The sequence below is a fragment of the Ovis aries genome, chromosome X (genome assembly GCF_016772045.2).
Source record: "Ovis aries strain OAR_USU_Benz2616 breed Rambouillet chromosome X, ARS-UI_Ramb_v3.0, whole genome shotgun sequence".
NCBI lineage: Eukaryota > Metazoa > Chordata > Mammalia > Artiodactyla > Bovidae > Ovis > Ovis aries.
Window position 1 is genome coordinate 6,521,712 of NC_056080.1, and position 12,295 is coordinate 6,534,006.

The 12,295-nt window shown below is 65.5% G+C and overlaps 1 protein-coding gene across 1 annotated transcript; it reads right to left on the reverse strand.

Moving 5' to 3' along the window:
• Nucleotides 1–240: 240 nt before the first annotated feature.
• Nucleotides 241–11,189, reverse strand: LOC101114495 (A-kinase anchor protein 17A). The gene is made up of 5 exons (XM_060408339.1): nt 11,061–11,189; nt 7,704–8,481; nt 6,979–7,127; nt 3,912–4,152; nt 241–2,218 (listed from the first exon to the last, which is right to left on the reverse strand). The coding sequence occupies exons 2-5, from the start codon at nt 8,463–8,465 to the stop codon at nt 1,253–1,255; spliced, it is 2,118 nt and encodes a 705-aa protein (XP_060264322.1). The 5' UTR covers nt 8,466–8,481; nt 11,061–11,189; the 3' UTR covers nt 241–1,252.
• Between the last annotated feature and the right edge of the window lie 1,106 nt (nt 11,190–12,295).

Genomic DNA, 12,295 nt, shown 5'->3' on the forward strand with positions numbered 1-12,295 from the left:
ACAGGGTGGCAAAGAACTGGGCACGACTGAGCACCTAACACTTTCACTTGCAAACGAGTGAAACGCCTCGGAGGACCCATGTTCTCCTCTAGGGAGTTATGTTAGGATAGTAACAGCATGTGAAATAAACATTTACAAATGACCAAGTGATTTCAAAGACACTAGATTATGCTCAGCTTGTGACATAGCCTAAAGAACTTGAAAACAAAACCCCCCCCACGTGAGTATGGGAAACATGAGTTCATTGGAAAAAAAGATTTTATTTTACCATAAAAATGCAAACTGGAATAAACACCATCTCTCCTAAGGTGGACGTTACAGCTATTTTTAAGTATTTCCGAGCTTCCCTTGGAGAAGCTGACAATTATAAAATTTAACAAGTTTGCAGCCTTAAATCTGAAACGTTCCAAGTAAAAATAATTTAGCAAAACGGCTTCTTAAAAAAACCACACAGGCTAACCGTGACTAGAAACCAAAGCTAATTTTAAACCAACCTGCTTTTTTGTTTTATGCTGAATGACTTGAGTTTGTAAAAAGTGAATGTTTAGGACCCCTGTGTACCACTTGACGCTTTTTCTTTTGTACGCTGGATGACTTGAATTCGTAGGAAGTGAAAGTTTGGGCCCCTTCTGTATCCCGTCTGCACCAGCCCACGCCCGAGGAGAATTTCGTGTTTCACAGCACGCAGCTTCCTTCCGGTGACTTAATCGCGTTAACAGCCACCTGCCTTTGGCCTCCCACCCAAACTTCATTCCCGAGAGGTTAACCCTACAGAAAAGGGGGAAAAACGAAACAAAAAACAGGAAAAACAAAAAGCAAACCAAAGACCTCCAGCGAGAGGCTCCCTGTTCTTAATGCCCGGCGGGGCCGCGGCTGCCCGACTGGAAGCCGGTACGTCCCCGTCACTGCGGCCTGGCTCTGCTCCCGTGAGGTCAGGACACGGCGTCTCCTTGCGAGTGGCCCGATGCCGCGCCGCTGGTCTGGCTGCGCCCGGCGGGGTCTCCGATGCTCATGGCTCGCAACCCCCTGAGCTTCTCCTGATCCAGGGAGGACCGGCGACATTAAAGCGACTGGATCAACAGTTCGATGGGAAACCGAAGCTCGTGATCACGAGCCCCACGCACTAGGGCCGCCGCCTGGAGGATGCTCTGGACGAAAAGCCTGGGGCCCTGCGCTCCTCGCCGGGACGCTCCCCCGGGGGCGCGTGGCACGGCGGTCTCCGGGAAGGCGGCCCCGGGGCGCGCGGCCTGCATTACCTATTCCAGGCGCTGCGGTGGCGGCCGGCGGAGCCCGAGCGCGGCCTGTCGTCGCCCCGCCGATGGCGGCTGCGCTTCCGGCTGGAGCTCGCCCTGCGGTCCCGCTCGCGGCCGCGGCTCTGGCTCTTCTCCCGCCGGCTGCGCCGCTCTCGACTGCGGCTGCGAGACTTGCGGGGGCGGCCGCGCTCCTCGGGGCTGGCACTGCGGCCTTGGCGCGAGCGCTTGCGGTGCGCCCGCCGCTCCCTGCGCGGCCTGCCGTCCTCCCGGCTGCCTGCCCGCCGCCGGGGCGCGTTGCGCTCCCGCTTGGGCCTGTGCTCAGCGTCGCCGCCGTCGTCCCGGCCCGCCCCGCCGCCGGCCCGGCCGCCGCCCCCGCTGGGCTCCCGGTTGCACTTGTCTTGCTCGGAGCGCGCGTCCTTCCGGGGCGCACTCGGCTCGCAGGCAGCGGGCGCGGCCTTGGGCTGCTGGGTGTTGTCCGGGATGCAGGCCAGCACGGCGGGGCACCTCTTCTCCGAGTGGCTGTCTTCCGGGCCTCGAGGGTCCTGCCCCTCCTTGCCCGGGGCCGCCTCCTCCTGGGCGGCGGCGGCAACGGGGGCAGCGGCGGCGGCGACGCTCCCGTTCAGGTTCTGGGGGGCGGCCGGCCGCACCGCGGGCTCCCGGTCCCGGGGCGCGGCGCCGGCCGAGGCCGACACGGTGTGCAGGATGTCCAGCACCGGCCGCAGCAGGTCTGCGGGGGAGGCGGTGCCCGGCTCGGCAGCAGTGGCGCGTGGCTCGTCCGCCTTCTTGCTGAGCAGCAGGCTGAGCAGGCGCGCGCGCAGCTCGCGCTCCCGACGCTGCAGGCCCAGCGCGCGCTCCTTCTCCTCCTCCACGCGCCGCAGCTCGGCCTCCTGCAGCCGCCGCCGTTCCTCCAGCTGCTGCAGCCGCAGGCTCTCCTCCTTGTGCTCCTGCTCGTGCAGCTTGGCGGCCTGCGGGACAGAGGGGGACGGCGGGGCCTGAGCCGGGCTCTCCGCACAGGCCAGCGCTCCAAGGACGGCCCTGCTGGAGCGCAGCCCGCTGGGTCCAACCACACCGGGAGCCCTGCGACCGGCAGCCAAGGGTAAGTCCGGCCAAGCTCCTGGGCACAACACTGGGGAGGGGCGCCTAGCGGGGGCCGGGGCCCTCCGGGTGGCACACTCGGAGGCCAAGATCATCAGCCAGGATGCCGCCTGGCAAAGCTCCTGGGCACAACCTCGTGGCGTAGGGAGGCAGGGAAGGGCGCCGCTCAAGGCAGCCCAGGCCTCTCCAAATGGCACGCTCGCAGACCACGATCGTCAGCCAGGAGCAAGCCCGGCAAAGCTTCCCGGCACAGCCCTCCTGAAAGGGGCCCCTCTCGGGTGGACCAGGCCTCTCCGGGTGGCACGCTCTGTGGCCATGATCGTCAGCCAGGAGCAAGCCCGGCAAACCTCCTCGGCACAGCTCTGGGTGGGGTGCGCCTCGAGGGCGGCCCGGGCCCTCCGGTGCACGCTCCCTGCCACACAGGCCCCAGATTACGGTACGGACAGTTGACATCCCGCGTGGGTGTGGGAGGCGTGGAGACCTGGCCTGCTCGGGGTCTTCAACGTTCACCACACAATAAGAACACGCGGCCACAGCTCTCGGCATGCATGCTGCTCTCCTTCCCGCAGACTGGTCACAACTGTAACCAGATGGCAGGTGAGGGTCGCCCCGCGCCTGCCTGCGCTCCACGCGCGCCACCCGCACAGGGCCGCTAGCTAGCTTCACGACAGTGGGGGCGGGAGCACAGCCCGGCTCCAAGGGCTGCCACGCGGACTGTGCCTCGTCTGGGGCCCGCCCCGTCCTCCCGGGCGGTCGGGGACGCCTGGCCTGAAGGACACTGGCGCCATGGGCGCAGCGGGACCACGAAGAGTCGTGGAGCCAGGCAGTGGCCCTCCCGTCGCTGGCGAGGCTGTGGCGCGCCGGGCCTTGGAAGCCTGGACACGGGCCCACGGCGCTGCCATTTCTTTGGGGTACAGCCCAGGCCTGGGGCAACATGGAGAGCTGCAACCGCGGTCCCCCACGACGAACACCATCCCCAGGCTAGAACCAGGCGCCAGCGAGGAGCAGCGTGTCCGTGAAGGCCGCGCCTCCCTCCCTCCGGGCCCGGCGTCCCAAGGGCCAATCCTGCCTAGACATCCAGGCATCCCTATAGGCGGGCAGGCCATGTGGGCGGGACATCCCCCAGGGTAGGGCATCCCTATAGGCTGGCAGGCCCTATGGGTGGAGCTTCCCAGAGGCGGAGCATAACCGCTGGCGGGTCATCCCTGTGGATGGGGCATCCCTATAGGCGGGCAGGCCCTGTGGGCGGGGGATGGCCCAGCGTAGGGCATCTCTATAGGCTGGCAGGGCCTCCCCGAGGGTAGGGCATCCCAAGGGCTGACCCGCCCTCTGTACCAGGCATTCCTGAGCATGTAAGTGGGGCATCCCTAGAGACTGGCAGTCCCTGTGGGGGCGTCGCCCGTGGGCGGAGCCTCCCGAGGGCGGAGCTTCCGAGGGCGGGGCATCCCTATAGATTGGCAGCCCCTGTGGGCGGGGCTTCCCGAGGGCGGGGCACCCCTATAGGCGGGCAGCCCGGTGTGGGCGGGGCCTCCGAGGGCAGGGCGTCCCCCTGGGGGGCGGTACCTTGGCGCGGCTCAGCAGCTCGGCCACCAGCCTGATGGACTGCAGGTTGCGCTGCGCCAGCAGCAGCTTGCGCTCCTCCAGCCGGATCCTCTCCTGCAGCTTGCGCTGCTCCTCCGCCTGCATCTTCTCCAGCTTCTTCTGGCTGCGCCGCAGCTCGCGGTCCCGCTGCTTCTGCTCGCGCCTCCGCAGCTTCTCCTCGCGCCTCCGCTCGCGCTCCTGCTCCTCCAGCTCCCTCTGCTTCCTGCGCGGGCGGGCGGGACACGGCGGCTCCGTGAGGGCCGCAGGGCCCGGGCCGGCGATCGCGGCACTTGGCTCCTTAGCGCTCTGTCCGCACAGACATCTCAGCCGCGGCCGAGGGCCCCAGGAGCGAGGGGCGCACAGGGCGAGGCTTCCCCCATGTTTCCAGGGAGAGCCTGGCTAAACTCGACCCCAGCCCAGACACCGGAACAAACAAGGCGGACGCGTGGGAAGCGGAGTTTTCACCAGATGCAGCTGCTCCTGCAGGGACCGCAGCAGACGAACCAGGACGGGCCGCAGCGGCACAGGGAGGAGGCCCTCCACCACGGGCACCACACGGGCACCGCCGGAGCGCTGGACAGGCCCGGCTCCCACTGCACGAGAGACCCCTGCCCTGGGCTTTCCCATCCCGAGCCCCCAGCCCCGGAGCTGGAGGGGAGCAGGAATGCACCCGGTGGCAGGAAGGTTCTAGAAGCACCCAGCTACTGGAAGCCCCCAAGAGAACACACTGCATGGCCTTTCATGGGGACTTGCAGAAAAGGCATATGTTCAGTGACACAAAGCCAATCCGGCTTGCTCTGGGGAGGGAGGCGGCCCTCAGCACAGGGGCCCCACAGCACACACCCCGGGGAAAGCCCGTGAGGTCACCTGGGGACAGTGGCAGTTCCGTAAGCACCCGCAGAGCGCCGGCCAGCTCAGACCCAACAGCACCCTTTCCTCACCCAGAAGCCAGGACCCCAGCACAGCTGGGAGGGATCCGGGCCTCCAGGGGCGGGAAGACCAATGAGCGTGTCCTCACGGAACACTCGCACCCCTCAGACTTAACCTTCAGGCCAGGGGCAGGGCGGGCACAGCAGAGAGGCAAGGCCACCCTGGACAGCACGTGGCACGGGGACGCCAAGGCCAGGAAGGACACTCTGCAGAGGAGCCGGCATCACTCCCAGGGCGCCAGGCCCGCAGAGAAGCAGCGCTGGACGAGGAGGCCGGAGGACCCACGCTCCAGGCGTGGGGGGAGGCCGGGTCACGCAGGGAGGCGAGGCAGCTCACGAGGATGCTGGCGTCCGGGAGGCCACACACCAGACGGTCTCCCGCAACAGGGGTCAGTGAGGGGCTGCCGCTCAGACTGCTGGTCAGCGGCCCTGAGTGCCCAGAGCCCTCACCTGTCCAGCTAAGGGCCCATAGCCAGGAACAGGACTGCTGCAGGCCACACTGTACCTCATTAGCAGGAAAGGACCAACTCGCTCGCCCCTGACAAAGGACAGACGCCCAGGCTCCCGGGCCGGCCTGCAGGCTAACAGTGAGGCCAACTGGGCTTGGACACAGCCCTGCACACCCGAGGGCCTCCCGGGCACCCCCGGGCCCATTGTTTCATGCCAGGCCAGCCCTGCCAGCCGCCTCAGCCCCGTCAGAGGTACCGCCCCGCCGACTTTGAGTGTCCCCACCACGACACGACACCCCTTGCCGCCTGAGCTCAAAGGCCACCCTCAGGGCGGCTTTCCCCGCATTAATGTGCAGGTGGAGAAAAGCGCCTGCCCCGAGACCCTGGAAAGGCCATGGGGTAACCCCTGTGACACCCAGCTCGGGGACTGCGCACAAGGTCGATCGCGGAAGAGAGAGGACGGGGCCTGCCTGGGACCAGGACCCGTGGTCCGCATGCCACCAGCGCTCCCTGGTTCAGCCTGTGGTGGGCACGTCGACCCCGCGGCCTCGTCCAGTGTGAGATCCAAACTGCTCCCCCCTTGTGGCTGCCACCTGAGGCCTGCCATGCAGCCAGGACACCCCGCCCTCTCTGGGCACCTGTCCTCTCTGCAGCCACAGCCTCACTCCGGGGCTCCCGACCCCCTACCCATGTCCACACCCCCGCCAGCTGCCTGCGCACAGGCCAGCACCATCTCCAGCACCTGCCACTCTGGCACTGGGTTCCGGAGCAGACAGGGGAAGCGCTGACCCCCGAGAAAGGCCCGAATCTGTGTTAGTGAGCATCGGAACCAAACGGGAACCACACAGGAGCCCCAAGGCCGGAGCGGCGCACAAGCCAGGTCAGCCCAGACCCACACACAGGCTGGTGAGGAGAGAACGCCGGAGCACACACGCCTGAGACTCAGCACTCTGCAAAACACACAAGAAACCCTGCCCGCCGCGCACACGGACAAGTGCGGGACAAGCGCCCGAGCACACGGGTCACGGTGGAGCACCAGGAACTGCCGCTCCTTCCCAGAAGCCAGCTCGGCACACTGGCCAGCTTGCCTGCAGGGCTCACAGCATGCCACGCGCAGTCCCTTCAGTCGCGTCCCACTCTGCGGCACCACGGAAGCGGCCCGCCAGGCTCCCCGGTCCACGGGATTCTCCAGGCCAGCACACCACAGTGGGCGCCTTTCCCTTCTCCAGGCGATCTCCCCAACCCGGGACTGAACCCGCACTCTCTCTTACTGAACTGGCAGGCAGGCGGGCTCTCTTCCTCTAGCGCCAGAACGTCAAAGCAAGAAACAGAGGTCCTGAGCCAAGACGCCTGACTCTCAGTCACTTCACAGGGCTCCTGAACGGCTCTTGCTGGGAAAGGCCAACAATACCCTCACTTCCCTACTTCACTTAAAGGCAGCTTCAGCCTGAACGCAAAACACCTGTAAGCTGGACAAAACTTCCGTGCCCGCGTCAGCAGGGTGCTGCACGGCGCCCCGGGAGGCTCAGCGAGAAGGGAGGCTCAGCGAGAAGGCCGGGTGGGAAGCCGGCGGTGCCCTGGGGGTAGGCCGCAGCCCCGCAGTCCCGCTGCGTCTCCAAGGGGACCGACGCATGCACCCAGGCCCGCAGAGCCCGGCCCCGCAGCACGCACCTCTCCTCAGCTCTCTGGCGCTCCTCTGCCTCCTTCTCCCGCCGTTTCTGCTCCTCCCGCTGCTGCTCCAGCTCCTGAAGCTTCTGTCTCTCGAGCTGCCGCTTCTTGATGGAGGCATCGCTCAGGTGTTTGGTGGAATCGAAAGAGACCTTCGGAGGCAGGACAGGGCAGGGTTAGGAGGTGCACGCACCGTCCTGAGCACGCAGACAAGCCCGTGCTCACTGGACGGCCTGCCTCAGACTCACCGCAGAGAGCGGGGCCCCCCCAACGCCCTTGACCGGGGGAACCTCGGGACTGCGGGGCAGGGCTCGAAGTCAGCGCTCAGGGACCCCACCCCTTCCAGGACGGCCCCTTCTGCCGGAAACACCAGGGCCTCCGGAGGCCAGCCCTGCATGCGAGAGCTTGACTCCTTCCCCCTCCTGCGGTGGGCGCCCCCCGCCCTCCGCAGCCAGCTGCCTTCACCACCCAGCGCCCGGGCACAGCTCGCGCCCCGAGGGCCCCGGCTCCTCCGCCAGCCTGACGTGGGGAGCCAGCACGAGCCAGAGTCCGCGGCGATGATGGACAGCGCCCTCATTTCAAGGGCGGCTGCGAGCGTGTTCCACTTCTCCCCACGTTTCCTGAGACACAGAGTGCGCTCACCGCGTGGGGGGCCCAGGCAGCCCTCCCCATGTCGGAGGCCCTTCGGGGCGCAGCCCGCCGCCCCCCCCCCCCCCCACCCCCCGCACCTTGATGTTGCAGGCCACAGCCTTGCCGTCCTCGCCCTTGAACATGAGCTTCATGCCGCGCAGCGCGCTCATGGCCTGGATGAAGCCGGCGTACTCGCGGTACTGCACGTAGGCCTCGAAGTTGAGGTGGCCACCAAAGCTGAAGGTGTGGAAGTTGCGGCCCGTCATCTCCTCGCGGTAGGGGTCCAGCATGGGGATGTCCACGTTGCGGATCTCGCCGAAGCGCTCGAACACGCGCACCAGCACCTCCTCGCTCGGCTTCTCCGAGCCCGACTCCTTCAGCGAGAACCACTTGCAGGGCAGCCCCTCCAGGTGGATGGTGTCCGGCCGCTCGCCCGGCAGCGTCTCGTTCATGTCCTTGGCGTCGCGGAAGAAGGAGTCCCAGTCGTGGCGCGTGGGGAAGTCGACCTTGAACTCTGCGGCGCGCACCTTGAGGATGTCGGAGAAGCCGCTCAGCTTGATGGTCTTGCCGTCCAGGCAGGCCAGGAAGGACTTGACGAGGCTCTTGTTCTCCACCTCGCCCTCGAAGCGGATGAAGTCCATGGTGCTCTTGGAGATGCGCAGCGTGGAGAACTGGTGGTGCTGCACCATGCCCTTGAGCCGCTCCATCACCTCCCAGTTGGAGATGGACTTGCCCGGCTGCTTCAGCTGCGGCAGCGCCACGCTGATGGTCATCTTCGTGATGGGCTTCAGGTACAGGCCGTGCAGCGGGCACAGCTCCACCGCCTCAGACGTGTCGTGCACGATGGTGGCCGCAGCCATAGCCGGGACCTTGGGCCTGAAACACAAGACGCGCACGCCGCGCGTTCACGGCCGGCCCGCTGCCCCGCCCCCAGGCTGGCCAGCACGCGGCCCGGGGCACGGAGGCCCGTCTGCCCTCTGCGTGCCCGACACACTAGTCGCTACGTCAGGGAAGGCCCCTCGGCCCCTCAGGGTTAGTCGCTCAGTCGTGTCAGACTCTCTGTGACCCCGCGGACGGTAGCCGACCAGGCTCCCCTGCTCCTGAAATTCTCCAGGCAAGAATACTGGAGTGGGTTGCCCTTCCCTTCTCCAGGAGGGGGGGTCTTTCCCACCCAGGGATCGAACCTGGGTGTCCTGCATTGCAGGCAGATGCTTTACTGTCTGAACCACCAGGGAAACCCCAGCCCCTGACATGTGGGCCCTTTTAATCAGATTACACAAATGCAGGGGAAAAAAATTTGGGTTTTCAAAACTTTTAGGAACACTTGCTTGCCCCAAGCCTCCATGGGCACTGAGCTGCCCCCAATACTCAGAGGCATCTCCACCAGGGCTGGGCTGGCAGGAGCCCAGATGGGCAGGGTCCCTGCCCTCGGGATGTGGGGGACAGGCCACCTCCATGGAGGCTGCAGACGCCTCACTGGGGAAGGGACGACCCACACAAGCACCTGGGAAGGTCTGTGCAGGAGGAAGCCCGCGGAAACAGGAAGGAACTTTCAGGCTGAGAGAATGGTTGAAGACCGTTGACTTCAGTATCTCTACCGCAGGCAGAAGCACTTTCTCTGTGTCCAGATAAAACCATCAAAGCCGCGGGGCCTCTGGGAAGCCGCGGACCGGGAGCTGACTGTGCTCTCCTCCCCCTCAACCAGCTTCTCCCTACCGGTCAGACAGGTGCCTACTTCCGCAAAGCAGGGCCAGACCTGACCCACGGACAGCAAACAGTAATGGAGGGGGCCTTGGGCTGTGTGCCCGCGCACCAGATGGCTCTGAGAGCTTCTGACCAGGCCTGGGTTCAATCCCTGGGGCGGGAAGATCCCCTGGAGGAGGGCATGGCAACCCACTCCAGTATTCTTGCCTGGAGAAAGCCACGGACAGAGGAGCCTGGTGGGCTATAGTCCACGGGGTCACAGAGAGCCACGACTGAACAGCTCAGCACACACACACACCCAGACCCAGGAGAAGCTGCAGGGACGGGGGTGGAGGGGTCCCAGCTGGAGGGAAGAGCCACCTGGCCCAGGTCTGGGGCACCAGGGAGGGGGCTCAGCCTGGGCTGAGAGTGGCGACAGCCCCCCTCCACCCGCAGAAAACCTCCAGACCTCAGAGAGAACTTGAGTCAGAGACTCCGGAAGCCCACTGCCTACTAGGAACCCTGGGGATTCCCATATTCCCTGGTCGCCCAGCTGCCCCTGCACCCTGGGGATGACCCCCAGCCCCTTCGCTGCACCCCTGTCAACACACCCCTGGCAGCCCCTCACGATCCCCATCGCCTCCACCCCTCCAAATGCTCACCCCACTGGCCCAACTCCCGCCTTCTCTCTCCCCAGCCGCCTCTGTGGCCCCCGGTTACCCCCTCCAACCTCCAGTAACCCCTAACTTCACTCCCCGTCCCGGTACAGCCTGCTTACCTCTTCCCCTTGTGGACCCCGATTCGCCTGCAAGGACCCTGTCCACCCCCCGCCCCAACCCCGCAGCTCCCTGGAGACCTCCCCTCCTCTGCTCAATCGCCGTTGTCCCCTCTCCCAAATCCTCTCCCAGAAGACGCCCCCCACTCTCCGCACCCCGGGGAGACCCCCGCAGCCCCCGGCTGTCCGTCACCCCAAGCCCCTCAAAGGCTTTCGACCCCCAAAGCCCACACCCCCAAGTCCCCCAGACCCCTGCTCCCAAGTCTGCAGGTCCAGGACACCCATGCCCCGGCCGTCCCGGGAGACCCCCGCATCCCCCAGCCCCCGGTCATCCCCAAGCCCCTCAAAGGCTCTCGACCCCCGAAGCCCCTGCCCCCAAGTCAGCAGTCCCACGAGACCCCGTGCCCCGGTCGCCCCAGGAGACCGCTGCAGACCCCAGCCCGCGGCACTCCGTCACCCTCAGGCCCTCAAAGGCTTTCGACCCCCAAAGCCGCGCCCCCAAGTCCCCAGGCCCCCCGCTCCCAAGTCCGCAGGCCCAAGAGACCCCCGCCCCGGCCGCCCCGAGAGACCCCCGCAGCCCCCGGCCCCCGGTTCCCCGTCACCCCCAGACCCCCCGCCCCCAGGCCCCTCGAAGGCTCTCGACCCCCGAAGCCCGCAGGCCCAGGAGAGCCGCGCCCCGAGAGACCCCCGCAGCCCCCGGCCCGCGGTTCTCCGTCACCCCCAGACTCCCCCGCCCCAGGCCCCTCGAAGGCTCTCGACCCCCGAATTCCGCAGGCCCAGGAGAGCCGCGCCCCGAGAGACCCCCGCAGCCCCCGGCCGCCGGTTCTCCGTCACCCCCAGACCCCCCGCCCCCAGGCCCCTCGAAGGCTCTCGACCCCCGAAGCCCGCAGGCCCAGGAGAGCCGCGCCCCGGCCGCCCGCCCCGCGAGGCCGCCCTCCCCGGCCCCCCGACGCCCCGGGGTCCCCCGCGCCCGGCGGGCGGGGCCCCGTCCACGTACCAGGCCGCCGCCGCCCTGGCCCCAGCGCTCCCGCGGGCCCCCGACGACGCCGGCAGGCCCGGCCTCCCCGCCCGGCGCCGCCACCGTCCGCCGGAGGCGCCCCCGACGCGACCCGCTGCCGCCGCCTCTGCCGCCGCCGCCGCCCGCCCCTGTGACGCATTTCCGCTTCCGCCGCTCGGGCCCGCGGAAGCAGGCCGCGCGGCGGGTCCGGGTTTCTCCTCCTGGCCATGGCCCCGCCCCCCAAGAGGCGGGACTTCCGGGGCGGCGGTGGGTGGGGCCGGCCGGCCCGGGCTTCGCGGTGCGCGTGCGCGAGCCCGCCGCGCCCTTCCCCCACCCCGCCCCCCCCCGCCCCGCCCCCAACCCTGCCACCTGTTTTCAGGTCCAGGCAGAGGCCTCACCTTGGGGCCCCAGGGTGAAGACACCAGACTCGGGACTCAGGCCGGCTGTGTGGGGCACACTGCTGTCATAGTCATGCGTCGCACATGAGATATCGTTATGAACTATGACAAGTGTATATTTATTAATTACTGATTTTATTCCGTATGAGCATGGATTGCTTGTATGACATTGTTATATCATGCTATAATGTAGCATACATATAATGCAACGGGCTTCCCTGGTGGATCCATTGATAAGGAGTCCGGCTGCAATGCGAGACACCTGGGTTCAATCCCTGGGTTGGGAAGATCCCCTGGAGAAGGGCATGAATACCCACTCCAGTATTCTGGCCTGGAGAATCCCGTGGGCTATAGGCATCGCAAAGAGTCAGACACAACGGAGCGACTTTCACCTCCCGTAATGTAACTACACTCACTTAAGTAATATAGTGTTAGTATAAACATCTAGTATTTTACTATTGAAACTTTTTACATTTTAACATTGAATGTTCCATGCTTACTTTTAAGGATGTCGGAAAGTAACAGAAATTGCATAATTATTATTTTATATTTTTGATATGCATCTGTGCATTTTATTATTTTAAATTGCTTAATATATAAAATGTAAATATAAATATATAATGTGCTTTCTGTGTTATATATCTGTGTTCTCAGTCGCTGAGTTGTGTCTGACTCTTTGCGAGCCCATAGACTGTAGCCTGCCAAGCTCTTCTGTCCTTGGGATTCTTCAGGCGAGAGTACTGCAGTGGGTTGCCATTCTCTTCGCTAGGAGATCCTGTTGACCCAGGGGTGAAACCTGTGTGTCTTGTGTCCCCTGCATTGGAAGGTGGGTTCTTT